Consider the following 23388-nt stretch of genomic DNA (forward strand, 5'->3'; position numbering starts at 1 on the left):
TCTTGAAAATTTATGGACAGGGGCCAACGCATATATGTATGTGTAGCGATAACTTTAGTTCCTTGAGCATCCCAAAATACTATTGCCATAACCTTGCCAGCTGACTGTTATGTTTTTCCTAGCTTTGGATTCGGTTCATCGTGTGCAGTTCACTCAGCTGGCTGTCGATTGGACTCCGGAGTGAAATGATGGAGCCATGTTTCATCCATTGTCACATATCGACGCAAAAATTGAGGTTTATTGCACTTAAACAGCTTCAAACACTGCTCAGAATCATCAACACGTTGTTGCTTTTGATGGATTGTGAGCTCGCGCGGCACCCATTTTGCACACAGCTTTCTCATGTGCAAATATTCCTGAATTATAATATGTACACGTTGAGATGATATCTTCACAATGTCTGCTATCTCGATCAACTTCACTTTACGGTCATTCAAAATTATTTTGTGAACTTTATTGATTTTTTCATCGGTGACAGCCTCTTTTGGACGTCCACTGCGTTCGCCGTCTTCGGTGCTCATTTCACCGCGTTTAAACTCAGCATACCAATCAATGATGGTTGATTTTCTTGGTGCAGACCCGGAAGCTCTTTATCAAGCCAAGATTTTGCTTCAACTGTATTGTCCCCTTCAAAAAGCGAAATTTTATCAGCACACGGAATTCTTTTTTTCATTTTTTTTAAATAACAAAAGTAGCTACACTCACAACGCAATATCTTACAAACTAATGGTCGGACTGCTGTCAAATTTTGACAAGTATCGTTTGAAGGTTGGTAATAATTAAAAATCATATGGATTCAATACTAGCACCGCCATCTGTGCATCAGACTGGGGACTTTGCAATTGGTCTAATAGATTAACAAAAATTAGGAGAACTATAACTCCCACAACAACTTTCTTCCATAGTACAGCGATGTTTCGACAAAAGTCACCCCAAAAATCAAACGGGGCAGTTCTAATCCAATGAAGCATAGTCGAAATGCCCTTTTTATTATTTTTTAATCAACGTAATCCCCGATGATAGCAACAGCTGAATTAATTCCATTCGTGCCGCTCCGAGGATCACAGCGAAATAAGCAGGCACACTAGCCTTGTTGATTTTGACGAGATGACGTCTCTCTGGTGAATTTTTTCACACAACCGAATAATAGAAAAAAATTAGAAAAGCACTGACAAGGAATCGGTAGCATCAGAGCGAGGACAATTGAAAAGTCCCCTGTCTACCATAGTAATACACATTTTTTTGGCAAAATTCGATTGTATTATTCAACATAGTTGCCTTCGAGGGCGATATAGAGATTATAGATATTTCGATACCATTTTTGTAGTACGATTTGTCTTTCGCTTCAAAATAGGCCTCAGTTTAGGCGATTTCTTCTTCCTTGGCGCTAAATTTCTTTCCAGCGAGCATTCTTTTGAAGTCTGAGTACAGGAAAAAGTCACTGGGGGCCAAATCTGGCGAATACAGTGGATGCAAAAGCAATTCGAAGCCTTATTCATGCAATTTTTACATTGTTTTCATTGATTTGTGACACGGCGCATTGTCTTGATGAAACAGCACCGTTTCTCAACGATTTCATCCTTTAAACGATCCAATAACGCTATACAATAGTCGCTGTTGATGGTCTGGCCCTTTAGGAGGTAGCCATTACCTTGCCAGCTGACTGCTGGGTTTTTCCTAGCTTTGGATTCGATTCATCGTGTGCAGTCCATTCAGCTGACTGTCGATTGGACTCCGGAGTGAAATGATGGAGCCATGTTTCATCCATTGTCACATATCGACGCAACAATTTGGGTTTTTTGCACTTAAACAGCTTCAAACACTGCTCAGAATCATTAACACGTTGTTGCTTTGGATCGATTGTGAGCTCGCGCGGCACCCATTTTGCACACAGCTCTCTCATGTACATTCGTGAATGATATGATGTACACGTTCAGATGATACTTTCACAATGTCTGCTATCTCGATCAACATTACGGTCATTCAAAATTATTTTGTGAACTTTTTTGATTTATTCGTCGGTGACTGTCTCTTTTGGGCGTCCACTGCGTTCGCCGTGCTCATTCCACCACATTTATAAGATTAGCATACCAATCAATGATAGTTGATTTTCCTGGTGCAGACCTCGGAAACTTTTCATCAAGCCAAGATTTTGCTTCAACTGTATTTTTTCCCTTCAAAAAGCAATATTTCATCATCACACGAAATTCGTTTTTTTTTTTCATCTTTTTTCAAATAACAAAAGTAGCTACACTCACAACGCAATATCACACAAACTAATGGTCGGACTGCTGTCAAATTTTGACACGTATCGTTTGAAGGTTGGTGCTAAGTAATAATCATATGGATTCAATACTAGCACCGCCATTTGTGCATCGGACCGGGGACTCTTCAATGGACTAGTTTTCATTTTTTTGTTAAGGATTAATTCTAAAAATTTAAGTAAAATGAAACAAAAATGTGGAAGAATCATTGAAATATCTCTAGAAATGAAAAAGTTATGGGACTCTGAAGTTGCGCTTGGAAGAATAATTTCATAGTACGTGTAAGTGGCGTGACGTCACACACTAGACGACTGGTATTCGCAGAGTGCTTACGAATTCATTGGTGTACAATCACTTGTGCCGTTCGTGTCGTGTTTTGTTCGTTACACGATGGCTGAAATAACTTACTATAGTATACATACATATAAATTACTTTTTTCTTTTTACTTTTACTCCTCACATAAATATGTTTTGCCATTGGTAGACTTCAACAACCAGTACTCAACTACAAACTGTATATGAAACGTTTTTTAAATAAATCATCGTTATAAGTTGAACCATGATGAAGCAAACTCAAAAGTAGATATGATACTTACTTGAAAAGTTTAACTCCTTTTATTTCAGCACTAACATAAGATGGATTTGAAGAAAAAAACTCCATCACTGCGAATATATCTATTTTAGGCAAATTGTCACTTTGTCCTTTCACGAAGCCTTCTTCCATTATGGTGACATAAAAACAAAACTCGAGTTGAAACTACACTGTACAAGTACAAACGGCGCGAGAGCCTTGGTGCGGCTAAGTATTTAAACGTAATTTATGGTGTAGCGATCACAGGCAAGTGGCGTGACGTCACATACGAGTCGGAGACCAAAGACGTTCCGCGCTAAAATACGTAAATTTAAATAATCTATTTCTCAGTCATTTATTGATGGATTTTCAAAATGTTTTCACTGATTTATCAGTTTTGCTCTATATTTTAATTCTATCGTGTCAAATATAGTATTATCAACATCACTAAACTAATCCATTCTCACGCGGAATTCAGATTTGCAAGAGTCCCTCATCATATCGATGAATAGAAGATGGCAGCGAGAGAACGGGATGGAGAGAGAGAGAGAGAGTTAAATAAAGTAATTGAAGTGTTCGCAGAGCAAAAACTAAAAAAGTAACCGACTCGAATTCAAATATAATTACAAAGTAGCCGAGCATTTCTGAAACTCCGCAAATAAGGATTGTTTGCAGAGATCCGCGGCAATTTCGAGTTGCCGCAGCGCAAAGGGGCACCGTGGCCCGCGTTCCATTCCACATCAAACGCAATTTGTTGACTCTACAAATAGACTTTTGCATATTTAATATAATATTCGGTCGCCGCCGCCACTGCGGCTTGATTCAGTTATTGTTTTCCCAACTTCTCCCGTCGGATTTGATGATTTTACAATTTTGAAGAAGATCCAATAAGGGCCTGAGTTATGCGAAGACAAGAAAGATTAATACAGCTAACGATTTTGAGAAAATCCCATAAAATTTAGAAAAGGCCATTTGCGTATTGAGAGCGCAAAATGGTATATTTTCGACTGAAGAATACAGTTTCTCTCTCTTAAAATCGACAATGAATGTGCACTCGAACTACACACAAGATTTGGGCGTTCGGAAAGTCAGCACTATTTATTGCGCTGAAAGAATGCGCTGGACAGCGCTTAACCAGCTACATGTCTGCGAAAAAGCGCTGTATTCAATACTGAATAATATATTAACATCAAGTTTACGAACGCTATTTCAACAATTATTAAGTTGATTTGTTTCATTTCCTCACATATAAGTATATTTCTCTATTTCAGTATCGTAATGAGTTCATTACAGTTCTAAAAACAGAGCTGTAATGAACTCATTACAGCATTGTTTTCAGTTATATTTTTCGTATTGTGGTTGTCTACACAGACGTCAGACTTCCAATCCTATCAAAATTCAACACACGTCAATTATTGTCAATATAATATAATTTGGATTTAGTGAAATTATTTGCGTCATTGTTCGCAATTTCTCTTAATTCTGTTGGTGTTAAATCGATTTCGTCAGACATAATTCGCGAATTTAATGCATAATTATAAATTATTTCAAAATTCAAAACATACGATTCAAATTGAAATTCCGTAATTTGTCAATTTTCGTAACAGTCACACCAACTCCCAAGGTACAATACAAATGTCACTAGGATGTATGATCTGAATTTTTCTTCGAATTGCGACAATATTTCACAAAACTAGACTGAAATAGAAAAAATATCGTCTAATACTCGTTGCAGAAGGCAATTCCAACACTCATGCATTCCAAAACTCGCTCCTTCGTCGCTCGTTCTCGAATTTCGCATTCGTGTTGGAAAAGGAGCCCATTCTGCAACTTGTTTTAGATTATACAAGGTCAGAACTATTTAGAGCGACACTACAGGGATATCGAAAACCTTGAGAAATACAGGGCGGCTGGATTTACAAAAAAGTTACATTATTTAGGGATGATGTTTTGGTGTAAACAGGTCTAACATATCTCCGATGGTTCCCGAGGTAATTCGAAAAAACTAAAAATCGAGATTTCAATTTTTTTGTATAACTCATTTTTTTCTGGAGATAACTTTAGGAAATTCGGTTTGTAGCCATTATCCAATATAGAGATTTTAAATGTGTCGTCAGATTTTTTCTGTTTTCCATTTTTTCAGAGACGCGATTGTCAATTTTTTTTAAGGACGCCATATTTGTTCTCCTTATGAGGTGATGAGGAAAACAATTATGAATTCCAAAATGTTTCACACTCTACAAACATATCAAGTCTAGCTACGCAAATTTGAACTTCCTTTTTATTTTTTTGTTTAAGTAGGCTGGTGCCAGAATTGTCAAATAACTTGTTACTTCGTTCAGTTGTTTTCTGAAACCATCACCTGATTTTTGTAAAAACTTTAATACTGTTTGATAAGTAACGTCCTATTGTTCTACATAATTTAAAAAACTAAAGTAATGGTTTCACATATCAACTGTCAACAGAGTTATTTGACAATTCTGGCTTCAGCCTACTAAGTAAATCATTTATCATGTTGATATAACAATTTATTTTCATAATCATTTCATTTGAAGAGTTCTGTCAGTGCATTTCCATAAATATCTAGGCTCCCCTTTTTTCTGTTCAAATAGAAGACTGGTGCCAGAATTGTCGAATAACTGAACCACCAACTAAATGTCCATTCGAAAAGTTGTCATTTCGACTAAATTTATTTGTTTATTATTTCATCTAAACCTTTTAAATTCAACCAAGAATCAGATTTTAAGCTTTGCAGATGACAGCACTCTTATAGCGTCCACGACAAACAAGAAGCCTGTATCAGCGTCAACATCCAGTTCCCAAAGAATAGCTCAAACTGTAACAATCAACAAAGATCTAGAAGTTATTCTAAAATGGGGTTCTGACAATCTGGTTGAATTCAATGCCTCTAAGACCCAGGCTACTCTACTCACAAGAAAAACATCGACAGTTGCACCCCAACTAATAATGGACAATAAAACAATAAAACCAACCAATGGACTTAAGCTTCTAGGGATCAATATCAGTCCAAATGCAACCTGGCATGAGCACGTCTGCTCAGTTGCCAAGTCAGCTGCACAGAAGCTTAGCTATCTATTTCGTGCGAGGAAATTGTTCACTCCAAAGCAGCTTTTATTACTTTATAAGGCTCAAGTGCGTCCAGCTATGGAATATTGCTCTCATGCTTGGGGTTCAGCTCCTAAGCACTCGTTACTCCTACTTGATTCCATTCAAAAAAGAGCAGTGCGCCTAATAGACGATCCAACGTTAACTGCCAACCTTCATAGTCTCGATCACCGTAGGAAGGTTGGAGACTTATGCCTTTTTTACAGATACTACCACGGAAGGTGTTCTGCTGCCATTGCCTCCATGATTCCTCCAGGGGCTCAATTTGATCGACGAACAAGGCTAGCCGATAATAGTCACCAGTTTGTCGTGCATCTTTCTACAGCTAGGACATCGGTGTATCAGAAGGCTTTTCTTTACCGAACTGCAAGGCTATGGAATACCCTACCTCAAGATGTATTCCCCCTTGGTTACAACTTACAGCAGTTTAAGGCACGCACAAACCGATTTCTTCTAAATTCATCTCGGGGCGCTTGAAAGGGCGTTATAAGCTCAGTCTTTTCCCGAGACATGCGTATAAAAAAAAAAAACCGAATTTCCATCAAGCAGCTACCTTCATAACTATTTGATACTAACATAGTTGATAATAAATAAACTTTTGCACGAATTCGGCAGCATTTATACATTCTATATTTAGACCCTATATTGAAAGACTTTTTTAATGCAATAATCTGATAAAATCTTCATAAATAAAAATATAATGAATAACTTCAATGGTATAAAATATAATATATAATTTCATTATTGCAGTATATCTACTGCAAATAGGAGGGTGATTTCATGAAATTAAAAAATCAAATCAATCATGAACGTAGATGATTCCAATATAAGTATATAGTGAAAATTTATATTAAAATGTATTATAACATAAAAGGTTCGGATCGAAGATATTCGATATAACAATAGTTATATGAATTCAATACGAATGTGGTACAATATCTTTTCTACACTGCTACAGATAATGACTTAAATTGTACAACTACCCTACTATGTAACTGTCTATTTAAGAACTATGCTACGTAAAATTATACGATGCACTTAACCGGAAACAGAAAGCAGGATCAACAACCAATAGGTTCATTGATCATTGATTGCAAAACATTGAGATTATACTTCAAGTTCAAAAAGAGATTGTCAACATGAATTGAAATCAAGAATTTAATGGTTTTAAGATAAAAATTATGCGGAATCAAATATCAGATACGAAAAGGAATTAGAGAAATTTGAGGAGTGGTGTAACATGAAAAAAGGTGCTGTGAAATACCACCTTACCTTAATGGGAAAAACGCCCTTTTACGACACTCACATCAATGACGTAATATTTAATATTACATGTTGGTAGTAGGCGAAAAAAATATTCCAATTAGTTTGGTGTATACTGCATAGTAACTACGATAACCTCAAAAGTGAAATTATAGACCTGAAAAATTATTTATATTTTGTTGACCTCCACTAAACCCCAATTCATCAATGTCAGTGGATGTTATCGTTATGTTTCAATTGATATAAACCAGTGTAATCTACTTTCCACTGAATTCGAAGATCATAAAAAATTATGCAGTGAATAACATAAAGTTGTTGTGTCATATTGAGCCTAGTATTGATTCATTAAAGATGACTTCTCGTAAAGTACTGCAAGTTTTCCAAAGCCAAGTAAATTTTACCAGGTAAGTGCTTCACATTTTTCAACATCTATCAGGTGTGTGAATAAGTCTTTCCCGTTTTTTGTAAGAGATGGCGCCACCAATACTGTGCGAGTATTTAATGGTTACATATGTCATAATCAAAGCTTATTCATCTGTCAACAATTCCACACTAACACATTAGTTGAAATTTTTTCGCATCATAAATTTTTGAAATCGTGAAAATGTCGAAATTTGAGCCGAGTCGACGTCATTTGCGGGAAGTTTCACTTTATTGGTTCAATTTGAAGAAATCTGCTGCCGAGGCGCATCGGTTGCTTCAGGAAGCTTATGGAGAAGGTTCGCGGATGGTTTCGACGCTTCAAAAGTGGCGATTTCGACGTGGAAGACAAGGAGCGTTCCGGGCGGCCGCAAATCTTTGAAGATCAAGAATTGGCGACTTTGCTTGATGAAGATTCGTGTCAAACGCAAGAAGAACTTGCTGAAGCATTGGGAGTTGACCGAACAACCATTTCCAAGCGTTTGAAAGCCATGGGAATGATCCAAAAGCAAGGAAATTGGGTGCCGTACGAACTGAAGCTGAGAGACGTCGAACGGCGTTTTTTCACTTGCGAACAGCTGCTTCAGCGACATAAAAGAAAGGGTTTTCTGCATCGTATCGTGACTGGCGATGAAAAGTGGATCCGTTACGATAATCCGAAGCGAAGAAAATCATGGGGACTACCCGGCCATGCATCATCATCGACGGCCAAGCCAAATATTCATGGCGCCAAGCTCATGCTCTGTATATGGTGGGACCAGCTAGGTGTGGTTTACTATGAGCTTCTGAAACCGAATGAAAGGATCACAGGCGAGGTCTATCGACGACAATTGATGCGTTTGAGCCGCGCACTGCGAGAAAAACGGCCACAATACTCCGACAGGCACGACAAAGTTATTTTGCAACATGACAATGCTCGCCCACATGTTGCACAGCCGGTGAAAACATACTTAGAAACGCTCAAATGGGAAGTCCTACCCCACCCGCCGTATAGTCCAGACATTGCTCCGTCTGATTACCATCTCTTCAGATCGATGACGCATGGCCTGGCTGACCAGCACTTCCATTCCTACGAGGAAGCCAAAAAATGGGTGGATGACTGGATAGAAGCCAAACCGGTCGAATTTTTTCGCAACGGGATTCGTATGTTGCCAGAAAGATGGGGAAAAGTTGTAGCTAGCGATGGCCAATACTTTCAATATTTCATTTGTAACCATTTTTTCACAATAAAGGCTCAAAATTTGAAAAAAAACGGGAAAGACTTATTCACACACCTGATATAATGCAACTATAATCTTCTATTCAAAATGTTGAAAAAAGAAAAACATAAACAGCAATTCGTTTGAACAAAATAATCAAGGCGGTTTGTTGATAGTTGTTTTTCCTTTTAACCCAAGAGCCCACGACGGCCAGACATTTTATAAAAGCTGAATGTTTTTCTGTGCCCTACACAGGTAAAGACGATCAGCGACTATTGAGTTTGAGTTGTAGTTACTTTGGCAGATAACAGGTTCGTTGAAATATAGAGCTCAATTTTTTCATATTTTCTCCGGAATAACTTAAGAAAACTCGTCATCCATTACCGGACACTTAAGACAGTTGCTATCCCCTACCAGACACCCATAAGGTTTTATAATTAGAGTGATACTTTCGTTATATAATAAAAGTATAAAAAATATTATTTTTTCTGTGACGGGAAAAAAATTTGACATTTTATCTCTGTTGACAGGTAACAAAATATGACTTTTCACGAAATTACTTTTTTCCCCGGGAAAAAAGTGAGTACTTTTTTCCCGGATATATATTTATCTACATATAGATAAAGGAATAATAATAATTCGACTACACTGTTGATGGCTTTTGTTGTTGTGCCAGTTCCGAAAAATAAGCCAATAACACTGTCTCCCAAGAAGAACTGCATGTCTTTTTCATTTTCCATTCCATGAATCTTGAATACGCGGTTTCGTAAATTTTCCGCGATTTAGCTGGCAATAATTTTCGTGGCGCTACTTGCGCTGCTTCTATCAACTCCGGTGGAGTCAGAAAAAACTCGGAATCAGACATTTTTTAACTTTATATTATTCAACAAAATAACTACTAAACAATTATTACTGAGTTCGCAATTTTTGAAGCAAATCACAAAATTAAATTGACAGATATTTGATTACTTTGAAGTTTCCCTTAGCAACGCAGGTCTAATTGCAGCTTACTAGTTTAAAAATTCAAATTTCATATCGATAACATTCTGACTTTAATATATTGTAATAATATGTTCTTTCACTATTAAATTGTCGTTTTTCCTGTCACAGAAAAAAATAGTGTATTATACACGGGAAAAATATTAGATTTTAGCTCTCGGTTTTTTGTCTCCCTCCGCTTCGCGTCGGGAGACAACATAACCTCGAGCTAAAATCTAATACTTTTTTCCCTTGTATAATAAATAACTATATGTTACTTGGGAACCTATAGAAAAATAACTTCAATAGATGGACAGTTTTAGTGGTTTCACATCTTGCCAGACATACTGAAAGTCCTTAGTAGATTGCAACCTTTTAAAATATCCATTAAAAATTTTTTTTTACGTTCATAGCCAACTTATATGAAGTAAAAAATGTTATTCTGATATTAAACACAAAAAGAATTATTATCACATGTGAAAAAAATATTTAATCGTTTTTAATTCATTAAAGTTTAGGGGTGTCTGGCAGGAGGTAGCAACTGTCATACGTGTCAGGCAATGGATGATGAGTTTTCCCGAAGGAAATATTGAAAAATTGAGCTTTATACTTATACAACGAATGTAAGGTACTATTTTATACACCTTTTCTGCCTGTTAACTGCCTAAGTAGGGCTTCACGGCTTGGCTTGATATTCAAGCTACTTGACTCAAGCTCAAACTCAAGTAGCTTGACCTTGACTTGAAATCAGCTCAAGTTCAAGTGAAGTAGTAGTTTTTCAATGTCAAGTATTTACTCAAATAAATACTTTGAACTTGAATTGATTTCAAGTAAAGCTCAAGCTACTTGAGCTTGAGTCAAGTAGCTTGAATATCAAGCCAAGCCGTGAATCCTTTTGCCTAAGTAACCACAAATCAAACTCTATAGTCGCTGATAGTCTTTACCTGTGTAGGGGACATGCACAGAAAAACTTTAATATCAGTTCTTACTTTGCATTCAATATCAATTTTTACTAAAAAAATACAATTTCAAGCTTATACGATAGCGTTTACTGAAATTAATATTGACTTTAATTCAATATTTATTCGATTGATTCAAAACAATAATATCATTGTCATAACATTCAGAAGGTAAAATCTTGCTGATATATGTAAGCAATTTTCTACAATTTCTTTTGTTGCTTCGCAAATTTCTTTGAATTTTAGTATTATAATTTTCATTGTACTTGTTTGAATGTCGAAATGAAAATAGAACAGAACAATTTCATCAATTTAAGCGTGTACAGGGTTCAATAAATTGGACATTTTTGAATGATAAGTTGTATTTCTATACCACATAGAGAGAAAACTGATGTCGGTGTCTGAAGGCCAATTTTTCGAAAATGGATATTTTCGGAAAACACCCTGTAAGCATGTAACGGTGATGTAGCGGTTTTCGCCAATGAGTTTCTCAAGAAAATTGGGCCTCAGACACCGACATCAGTTTTCCTCTATCTATCTAGTATACAAATACTATTTCTCATTCAAAAGTGTCCAATTTGGCCCATCCTGTACACTACCTTTCCTACTAGATTCTTCAAAGCAGATTTCATTTCCACTGCGGAAACATATGAATTGTTTTTGAAAACTTCAATATATAGATGGTAGGTATATATTTATCAAAGAAAAAATTCCAAAAATGTTGAAATTCACAATTGAGCTACGATTAAAAAACCTTTCAATTTTCACAGCGGTATAAAACAAAAACTATGAATATTTTGGGAAAAAAATCAGTGAGTTCATTCTGAACAGCCATACGAAAGTTTCTTCCAGAAAATTAAAAGAATCGATCGAGCAGTTTTTGCACAGAAGCAAAATGAATCTTCAAAACTAGTGAGTAAGGTAATGCTTCTTGTAATTTCATGATATATTTTGTTGCTTGTATGACACAAAATACTTGATTTACTTTGAACAAAAAATAAACATAACCTGAAAAATAACTCTACAACTCTGTAATTAACCCTGAAGTTATCATCTAAAGGGCATATTTCAGTTATGCCAGACAACTTTAAGAAATCAGGGAAAAAATAGGCGTCAAAATAGATACAAAAAATCTACTGATATACTATTTTCAACTTTTAAAACGCATAGATGAGGTTCCGTACTTCCTAGTCTTAATATATCCATCTATCCACTAAAGGCGTTTATTATTATTATTATTAATTCGATAGAGTATCTACTTTTCTTTTCCTCTACACGAAAACAACGAAAAAGATAAAAAAAATTGATGTGGGTCAATAAAGCAAAGGCTAAGTTGCATAAACTTACATTCGACAAAAACATATGAACTAATCCGTACGGTATATTATAATTGGAATATGAAAATAGTTTCGGAGTTCAACAACCTATCATGATAACAAACTATCATAGATAAAAAAATACCATTAATGAATTTCGAAACTGCCTATAAACAATATGAGTCCTTTTCATCGGTTAAATCATAACTTATAAATTTCAGACGTTTGTCGAATGCTGCTCAAAGATGTGTCAGGAACCACCACGATTTGAAGTTCCTACCAGAGGCCGAATTGGCACCGCTAATGGCGTATTTTCCAAAGTTTATAGAGGATGTTACTCATAAAGACATGCTTCTCGGTGTTACAAAAGTAAACAAGAGATTTGAGAGGCTAATCAAGCACAACCTTCCAACTGGAAAACTACTCAGACTTCATACATTCATATATGTTTACAAGGCGATAGAAAAACACTATAGTAATGGGCCACTAGATGAGGAGAAATTGAATAGGTTATATCAGTTGAGCTGGTGTCTAGAAGCAGTGAGTTCAAGATAATTATAGTTTCTATGCAAAGGGTGCAGGATTTAAATGTTCAATGAAACATGGTTTTTCCTACAGCTGCTATGAAAACTAGCGTATTCTTCATAGCTTGCTCAATTTCAAAACTATGTATTGCTCATACTGAGGGAACTATTATTTCTCACGGCACTTTGCCCACACCTCGCTTGGTAGACCAACGAAATTGGGCTTTTGAGTCGTTTCTTTGGAAACGCAATAAAATAAACATACTGTCAACGAAGGCCATTTTGATTTGAATCAAGTCCATTACTTGAATTATTGAAATTTGTACAGTTTTAGGAGAAGTATAGTGTGCAACATGTGGAGAAAGTCCTTTTCTCGCTCGTAATAATTCAATAATAATTCAAGAAATGGACTTGATTCAAATCATAATGGCCTTCGTTGACAGTAGGTATGTGCTAATTTATTGCGTTTGCATAAAAACGACTCAAAAGCCCAATTTCATTGGTCTACCAAGCGAGGTGTGGGCAAAGTGCCGTGAGAAATAATAGTTCCCTCAGTATGAGCAAAACATAGTTTTGAAATTGAGTAAGCTATGAAGAATATGCTACTTTTTATAGTTGTAGGAAAAGTATAGTGTGCAACATGTGGAGAAAGTCCTTTTCTCGCTCGTGTGTTTGCGGCACGAGCCTGAAAGGCGAGTTCCACACTCGCGAGAAAAGTTGTACTTTCCCCACTTGTTGCACAATACATTATTCACTGGTAAAGAATTGTAATATCGATTGGATTCTAAATTTTATTTCACTACCTCTTGAAACCCACCAAAGTTCATTTGAATATCTCGACCGGTTTTAGAGCAAAAAAAAGTCATATACTCTATCTGTATCTCGAAATACGAAATACATTTGAAAAGCTTCAAATTTTATCGATAATTTTTACGTGTTCATTCGGAAAAAATGTGAGATAACTTCACGAAATTCGGTTTGTAGCCATTATTCAATATAGAGATTCTTATAGTGTCTTCAGATATTTTCTGTTTTGAATTGTTTCAAGACGCGGTAGTCAATTTTTTTTCTTTTGGACGCCATATCGGTTCTCCTTATAGGGTGATAAAAAAATACGAATTCAACAATGTATCACCCTCTACAAAAATGTCGAGTCTTGCTACGCTAGAGTGCCAGAATTGTCAAATAACTTGTTACTTTGTTCAGTTGTTATGTGAAATCATCACTTGAGTTCTTTAAAATTATGTACAATTTCTACAGACATTGCCAGTTGTACGCTATGAAGAGTGTTGGTATCAGCATGATTATGTGTTTGATAGAACGTTACTTTTGAAACAGGATTCCGGTTTTTACAAAACTCAAGTGATGATTTCACATAACAACTGAACAAAGTAACAAGTTATTTGACAATTCTGGCACCAGTCTACTACTCAAACACTACTCTAGCGTAGCAAGACTCGATATTTCTGTAGAGTGTGATACATTGCTAATTTCGTGAAAAAAATAAATTACTATCGCGTCTCTGAAACAATGGAAGACAGAAAATATCTGAAAACACCATTATTAGAATCTCTATATTGGAATTGGATAACGGCTACAAACCGAATTTCGTAAAGTTATCTCCAAAAACAAATGAGTTATACAGAGAAAAAAAATCTCGATTTTTAGATCTGTTCACACCCACACACTCAACCCTAAATAACGCAACTTTTTTATAATTCAAGCCACCATGTATTTTCAACGGTTTTCGATATCCCTGTAGTGTCCCTCTAAAGTAATAGTTCTAACCCTGTATAATAATATAAGTGTTAAATTCAGGAAGCTATAGGAAGATCAATTTCAGCACAATAATACATACTGTATGGTTGACGACATGATGGATAGCAACGATACAAGACGCGGTATACCGACGTGGGCTACCTTAATGGGCGCTGGAACAGCTAACGACGCCCTCCTACTTGAATACATCCTCATGAGACTTCTGAAGAAATATTTAAAGGGACATCCGAACCAAGAAAAAATCATCGATACGTTTCTCGAACCCCACTGTCCCATCTCGATGGCTTTGGAGCTGGAAACCACCAACTTGGCAGACTTTACGATGGATACCTTGAAAGAGATAGCCGCCTTGAAGATGATGCGTCACAACTTCAACCATCCCATAGAAGTAGCGACGTTACTGGCCGATAAAGCCTACTTTATGAATGACATGATAAAGAAGGCTCTAGTACACATGGGCTTTCTGTATGGTATTCAAGTAAGTTTTCGCAGTGTTTTGCACGAAAACCATAGCGATAGCCAGCACCTGTCTATTTATGAAGAAGGTATTGTTTTTCAACATTTAAGTTTGTGAAGTAAGAATCTTTTGCTTGTGTATCCAGTTAACAAACACGCTCAACATTGAGATTGCTTTCTAGTTACTAGTAGGGATTCACGGCTTGTCTTGATATTCAAGCTACTTGGCTTGAGCTTGACTTGAAATTAACTCGAGTTCAAGTCAAGTAGTAGTTTTTCAATGTCAAGTCAAGTATTTATTTATTGAGTACCTGTCTCAACATTGAAAAACTACTACTTGACTTGAACTTCAGTTGATTGATTACAGCTCAAGCCAAGTAGCTTGAGCTGTAATCAACTGAAGTTCAAGTCAAGTAGTAATTGAGTACTTGTCTCAACATTGAAAAACTACTACTTGACTTGAACTTCAGTTGATTACAGCTCAAGCTACTTGGCTTGAGCTTAAGCCAAGTAGCTTCATTGAGTTTATTTATTGAGTATTTGTCTCAACATTGAAAAACTACTACTTGACTTGAACTTCAGTTGATTACAAGTTGAGCTCAAGCTCAAGCTTGAATATCAAGCCAAGTCGTGAATCCCTAGTTGCTAGCTGTTTATTTTCAAGAGTTATCATGTTTATAACCGGACGAACAGTTTGTCTAGTTGATATTTAGTGCGCTCTTCTGTAAAATAGTTTTTCTAGGAGTTGAATGAACATAAATAAGTATCTAAACGAAAGATGACCCACCATTGTCAATTGTAGACACAACATTCTACAAAACGTACTGCACGAGATAGTATGGTAATATTATGTGTATATAAAATTGTCGCAGATAATAACTGTCAAACAAATGTATATTCCAAGAGTGAAAAAGATATCTTATATGGTAGTTATTCAAGATTTTCCTAACCTTCAAGATATAAGTATGGAATTCAGTGAATCATGAGATATTCCTGGAATGTTTACTACAGAAAAACACCTAGTTGATATGAAAACTGGAGTGTGGATATGGAGATGGAGAATTAAAAGAGAACTGCATAAATGGAGAAATAAATATTAAGCTAAAAAAGTCTATCATCTGAATAAGCTTTTCCGGATAAATAATATAGTAATACATGACTGAAAAGAAGGAAATAATCTGGAAAATAATAAGCAAAAGTTTGAATTGCAGATTTCAATTGATAATATCGAGTTCATAAAAACACTCGGCAAAACTGAAACAACACTAGTTCTAAAAAATCAATCGGTGGAACAACAATGTCTTAAAGCTGCCAAAAAACTCAAAGGAACTAACAAATCGTTAACACAAGAAGTAGAGAGATCTAAAAGCATAATCTTGCATATAACAATACGACAAGAGCAAGAGAACGATAACTAGAGCGTATATAAAGAATTTTAGACAACTTCTCCAAATAAATAAACAGGAACAAAATACAAAAAAAAGAGCATCGTCAACAAAAATCGATCTTGGATCTAAGACAGAGAACTTAATCATCACAATCGAAACGTTAAATATTATATCATTTAAAGCCAAAACCAAGAGACGTCAACATATTTGTCGTCCTTAAATTAATAAAATAACATCTTGAACACAGATGGCATAGGAACACAAATAGAATGAAAGAAACCAGTACATCCGAGGAAACATAATGTAAGTTCATTGATTTTCTCTTGAAAACAGAAATGGAAGACCAGAATATTTTTACTGAAAAATAAATATCACCTGACATTGCCAATAAATAACGAGCGATCAAAAGCTCCTGACTTCACGTGAGTGTTTTCCTCATTTTTGATTAGTAGTATTTCGGAAATGACCTGACCCAATTTTTCCGCAAGGTCAACGTAACAGGCGTAGAGATAGCACGATTTTCCTATTACATCAAAAATGAGGAAAATCACCTGCGACAACGAAATTCGCTATTACAAATGCAAAACGTACCACATTTCCTGGCGGAAATAAAACCAATAGGAGAGGACAATATTTGAATTAATATTATCAAGAAAAGAAATGCATTCGTTCCTTTTCTAACGATATAAATCTAAACTTTCCTCAATTTCGACACAATTGAAGAATTTACTCTCACGAAATAATTTCGAGTGGAAACTATAACAATAGTGCAGGATCATCATGAGAAAACTGCATATGTTTTGCATCTTTGGAATTGTGGTAGTGTTTGCGACCACGATTGAAACCAAACCTGCTACTGTGAGTTAAACATCTTATAAATTTAAGAAACAAATAATCCCAATTCCAATTGCACAAATAGAATTCCGTATAATAAAAAACCATAGAAAATTTTAATTTATTAGAAAAATTGGTTAATGTCCGAAATTAAATATAATAGCATAATATTTGATGGCTAACAGATAAATTTAACATTCCGGAAAAAGAACATACCCGAGCGGGACTCGAACCCTGAACCTTCGAATCACTAGTCCAACGCTCTCACCAACTAAGCTACCGAGGAAGTTCAAAGTTTCTCGGTAGCTCAGTTGGTGAAAGCACTAGACTAGCGATTCGGAGGTTGCGGGTTCAAGTCCCGCTCAAACCCTCTAGAACCAGAGAAAATTCAAGGAGAATATAGAAAAAAGTTCCTTAACAACGAATCGAACTTGGTTGAAATTCAATTTTTCCGTGTAAAATTATCTCCCAAATGTTCATACCGAATTTTAGGAACATCAAAACTCGCCATCTAGATAAAATAATCGACAACAACGCGATTTGATAATAAATCACATCTATTATAACATAATTATCATGGTTCAATAGAAACATATGAATGACGTGCGCTCGAAAGTTACTGTCAAGTCTTTATTCTCGAAATATTTTTCTCTAAGCACCTTATTGATCATAGAAAAACTGATCGTAAACCAGCAAACTATTGAGGCTTGAATATCATATGTTATTTTCGCTGTATTTCCAGTTTCAGCCACAATCGTCAACCATGTATCGAACTAGGAACAAACACATAACGGTTGATGTAAAAATTCTGAAAAATCCTAAAGTGAAATACAGGGTGAGTCTTTGACTTGTACATATATTTCAACCCAAGATTCTTGAGGTAAAAAAAAAAACTTTTTTAATTCACCATTTTTTCCGATTCAGACCGGTTAAAAATATATAAATATATAACCATTTTGAAAATTTCATAATGAGCTTATTCACCCCTGTAGACCCTGAAGTTTTTTCAAGCATAAAATATGCCATTTGAATCTTGGAAATATGTTACTAAATTGGAAAAATCATCATAAACTCACTTTCAACATCCCATTTGTTGAACAAAGTAGTATTTATAATACTATAAATGAGTTATTCCAATTTCGTTGACGCTAAAGATTAAATTTTTCTTCTTGATTTTCTATTTCATTTTCGATAATTATAACGAATTGAGCTCGCTACCACCCATATTAGCTCTGATATTAATGAGTCACATCCATTCATTTATTATGTCGCATTTATATTATATCGTTGTTTATTTCATTTCGTACAAGAACTTCCATTTAACCTTACATTCTCAAATAAATAATATTCATCTGTGAAAGTCCTAACACAGACTAGTAGTCTGTGTATTTAAGTTTGAACTTCAAATTTCGAGTGTTGCCAAATTTAAACACAGCAGTTCGAATAATCTATGTTCTAACATAAAATATTCATTTACAGTTTATACTGTTATTGTTATAATATGAAATTTGTTATTAAGTTCCGTACATATTTTCAAGAAATTTGAAAACAATTTCCAAAATAATTGTGTGGATACAAAATGAATCACTGTGCATTCTGATAGAAAGTTATTTCCTTAGTTTGGTTCTTTGCATATGCTTCATGAACGTTCTTATTTTGAAATGGACTCAGTTTATCAACGGCTTCGATTTGAAACGAGTTTTCTGAAAATGCCAAGACGTGAATTGACAAACGCTGAGGCTAATAGGGCTATCGGAATGCTACAGAGTGGCCTAACTCAGGTTGTTGTAGCGGAAAGGCTCCAAGTCAACCAAAGAGTGATATCTCGACTTTGGAATTGATTCAGGGAGACAGGTTCCGTGTTGGAAAGACCAAGGCTTGGTGGGCGACGAAAAACAACACCTGCTCAGGATCGTTTCATCACCGTTTCGGCGAGAAGTAACCCTACATCTACTTGTATAATGCTACGGAATACTCTTCAAAATGCAGATGGGGTCCAAGTTTCCATCAAAACCATCAGACGACGTTTGAGAGAGGTGAATCTAGGTTCTAGATGTCCATTAAGAGGAGTTCCATTAACACGTGACCATTAGCGTCAAAGACTGGAATGGGCAAGGCAACATATCAATTGGAACGATCATTGGCGTAGTGTCCTTTTCACTGATGAATCCAGATATGGACGATTTTCAGACTCTCGAAGAATAAGGGTAAGGACAATCCATTCCGAGGGGGTAGTGTTACGATATGGGACGGGATATGTTTCAACGGGCGCATAGATCTACACATTTGTCCTGGGAATATGACCGTCTTACACTATAGGGAGCATGTCATTTACAATGTTGTGCCAAATTTTCACGCTGCTATTGGTGAAACTTTTCTAGACGATAACGCTAGACAGCACCGTGCAGTTGAGAATGCGCGCGAGGAGCTTGGTATACCACATTTACCAATACCTCCGCACTTACCAGATTTGAATTGCATAGAACATGCATGGGATATGTTCCGATGAAGATTAGATAATCATCAACCTACCCCAGAATCCTTAAATGATCTGAGAGAGCTTCTGCCCCGTTTATGAAACCAAATTCCTCAAAAAATGTTCAACAACCTCGTGTGTAGTATGCAAAGAAGATGTCAAGCTGTTATTGATGCCCGTGGAGGCCATACATTGTATTGATAGTCTTAAAATGCTTGAATTCTCTGAGAATAAAACTTCCTTATTTTACTCGATTTTTCTTAACCACCCTGTATACGCTGCAGACCTACAGGCTAAAATCAATTTTATTTCCTGTAACTTGAAATCATATTAATATGAATTTTCATCACAAAAATCTCATTTAAACTATATTTTTTTGAAATTTGAGTCAATATATCTAACTCATGTGGAGCAGTTTACTTTTATTTTTCAAATTAGCCAAATATTCTTCAATGAACGTTCAAATTACTTTCAAGAGTTGGGTTCTTCGACTTTCTGGTATTTTTATGGGATGTAATGATCATAATCAAGAAACTGGAAGATGTGTATGGAATCTTGTGTTCGGAGAAGATGTATCACATCAAGGACAAGCTATATTCCAAAAATCATTTCCTTCGATAGAACCATTCACAAGATAAAGCCGAAAATCACATTTTTTTTATCGATTTTCAACAGCCTGTATCTTTTTAACCGGGCCGAATGGGAAAGAATGGTAAAGGAAAAAAGTATTTCTTGCGACCTCAGGAATCTTCGGTTAAAATATATGTACAGGGTGGGCAAATAAGCGAGGTAAGCGGCTATATCTCAGGATCCACTCATCGTAGAGATTTGCGGTAAAAAATTTTACCACTAAAGTGTAGAACACACTGGAAATTGTTTTGAATTTCATACCTCTACCGCTAGGGGGCGTAATAGAAGTAGAAGTAGAAATAGAGTAAAAAAATGAATTTTACTCGAAAATGTTTCATATGAAGTTGAAGAGAAAATATCATCACTGTAATCCTTGGAAAATTCTCTATCTTTTTGAATTGTCACTTTCGATTTTACGACATCAAATAAGGGTAGGTGAAAGGGAGAAATCTGACTGTTTGAAACGCCTGTAACTTCAGTTTGGCTCAACATTTTTGAGCAAATTAGATCTCGTCTGAAAGATAATATCTTGTTGATTGAGGACAAAATAAAGTCATGATAAATTTGTTTTTGCTGCTTTCGATAGGGGGCGCTAAGTCAGAAGTTCATTGTTTTGTTCATTTTACTGTGAAATTTCAAATGTAATGATAGGATTTTCTTAACAGAAACAGAAATTCCATCAAATTTGCATGAAAACACCTGAAGGTCGCAAAGCGATAATTTCATGCGTTCTGAAGTTATAGCCGAAAGAAGATATTCTTCAACTGATGCACTGCCAAAAATCAAATTGTGTTTTAAGTTCTGATAGAAACAGAAATCCCATCAAATTTGTATGAAAAAACCAAAAGGTCGCAAAGCGATATCTTCAGGCGTTCTGGAGTTATGGACGAAAAAAGATATTTTTCAACTGATGCACTGAAAAACTAAATTGTGTCTTCTTTCGGCCATAACTACAGAACGGCTGAAGATATCGCTTTGCGACCTTTTGGTTTTTTTATATAAATTTAATGGGATTTCTGTTTCTGTTAGCACTTAAAGACACAATTTGGTTTTTCGCAGTGCATCAATTGAAGAATATATTCTTTCGGCCATAACTTCAGAACGCCTGAAATGATCGCTTTGCGACCTTCAGGTTTTTTCATGCAAATTTGATACCCTTATTTGATGTCGTAAAATCGAAAGTGACAATTCAAAAAGATAGAGAATTTTCCAAGGATTACAGTGATGATATTTTCTCTTCAACTTCATATGAAACATTTTCGATTAAAATGCATTTTTCTACTCGACAGTAGCTATTACGCCCCCTAGCGGTAGAGGTATGAACTTGAAAACAATTTCCAGTGTGTTCTCTTGTACACTTTAGTGGTAAAATTTTTTTACCGCAAGTCTCTACGATGAGTGGATCCTGAGATATAGCTGCTTACCTCGCTTATTTGCTGACCCTGAACAAGTCAAAGATTCGCCCGCCCTGTATTTATACTGTATCGATATCCTTTTCTTTTTCAGAATGACATGGCCGACTGCTACGGTAACAACGTAACTGGAAAGAGGTGTGCAGACATCCAAGACAAAAGATGCGGCCTACCCATAGTTATAGCATTGAGCAAAGCCAATTCGACTCAGAAGAAAATTTTGGAAGAAAATTACGGCTTCAAGGACGAAGTGAAGGTAGAGAAAATCAAGGCAATTTTCGATGAATTGGATGTACTGGATGAGTATTATAAAATTGAGGACGAATATAAGCAGAAACTATCAGATGAGATCGAGAAAATACAGGATGAATTCTCCAAAGACGTGATGTGGAAATTGGCCAATGTTAACACTTACGGTGAACTTGGAGATTCACCTTATTAAATTGACGTGATCTGAAAACTTCGAATCACTCCTTTCTTATCTTCATCTTATGCCGCGATGATTCAACATCGAATATTTATATCGAAAATTATTTCGTTTTTGATATATAATCTTGAAAAAAACTGTTTTAATATAAATAACAATAAAATGATTGAGCAAGAAATTAATTCTTTTGTATTTACTATACACATTAAATTTGGTGAAAATCTTATAATTACAAATTATTGGTAGCATTGAAAAAGATTCTGAAATATTCATTTTCTTAATTTTCACATTTCAGTAACGATGGCCTACGATGCCGATGCACCAAATTAATAAAATTACCCTCCATCTGTGTCTCTTATAAACTCCTGATTTACTTGTTTGTGGTTTGATCTTTTGAGAACGATTTTTTATTTATTGGTTTGAAGGTAAAATTCAGGTTTAATTTGGAAAAACTATTAGCTACTTTTTCACTCAAATCACCGAAGTAGGAGAGATAAATGAAATTTTTATTTTTTTGGTCTTTATGGTGGGTTATATTTGATTTATAGCCATATATCCAGAAAATAGTCTTTTATTCAGTTAAAAATCATCGGAAATTACATATTTTCGAGTATTAAAGAGTATTTTTAAAATTTCTGGCTAACCTTCAAACTATCAAACGAATTTTCTTGCAATTTTCACAAGCCTAGCTAGGATCAACATTCCAGCTTTGGTCCATCGAAAGCAAAACGCGTTATCGTCAATTGAACATTGTAATTCAGAAAGAGCAAAATGTAAAAAAATAAATTGAATTTCAGAAGATGAAAATTGAAATTCAGAAAAAGAACTTTTCATTAATACTACAATCATAGTTTTAATTTTTATATTCATAAACGGTAATTTGTATTTTAGAATAGAAATATGTACCTAATTCTGAAAAGGACAAATTGATTTCAGAAAATATAAATTGGAATTGGGATTTGCTAATTTGGACTTGTAAATTGTAGTTCAGAATTTGTAACATGTATTTCAGAATAAATGAAAATGAAAAGACATATCTACGTAATACCTGTGCTTCATGATTTTCTGAAATTGAATTGATAACCTCTGAAAGAAAAATTCTGCTTTTATGATAAATAATTTGCTGTTTTCAATTTCAATTCAGAATTACAACTTTGTTTTTCTACAAGCGTGCGCTCTTAAATCTTTTTGCACAGGTATTTTATGTTACAAAGACTTTCCCACACAGTGCTGGAAAAATCCCTGCCATTTCTTTTGCGCACGCATATGTGTGCTTCATGGAAATAGCAGTGGAGTTTTCGCACGCAAATATTATAGAATAAATTGAATGCTGTCATGTCTTTATTAGGGATTCACGGCTTGGATT

The 23388-nt window shown here is 35.4% G+C and overlaps 2 protein-coding genes across 3 annotated transcripts in view; one reads left to right on the forward strand and one right to left on the reverse strand.

Annotated features, from left to right (window-relative positions):
• Positions 1 to 23388, reverse strand: part of LOC123670981 (S phase cyclin A-associated protein in the endoplasmic reticulum) — a 113447-nt gene that overhangs the window by 47086 nt on the left and 42973 nt on the right. The gene's annotated exons all lie outside the window — the stretch shown is intronic.
• LOC123670982 (farnesyl pyrophosphate synthase 1-like) lies at positions 7471 to 22200 on the forward strand. Its single transcript, XM_045604599.1, has 4 exons — positions 7471 to 7628; positions 12318 to 12636; positions 14464 to 14877; positions 21690 to 22200. The coding sequence occupies exons 1-4, from the start codon at positions 7576 to 7578 to the stop codon at positions 22035 to 22037; spliced, it is 1134 nt and encodes a 377-aa protein (XP_045460555.1). The 5' UTR covers positions 7471 to 7575; the 3' UTR covers positions 22038 to 22200.

The sequence above is a fragment of the Harmonia axyridis genome, chromosome 1 (assembly GCF_914767665.1).
Source record: "Harmonia axyridis chromosome 1, icHarAxyr1.1, whole genome shotgun sequence".
NCBI classification, from domain to species: domain Eukaryota; kingdom Metazoa; phylum Arthropoda; class Insecta; order Coleoptera; family Coccinellidae; genus Harmonia; species Harmonia axyridis.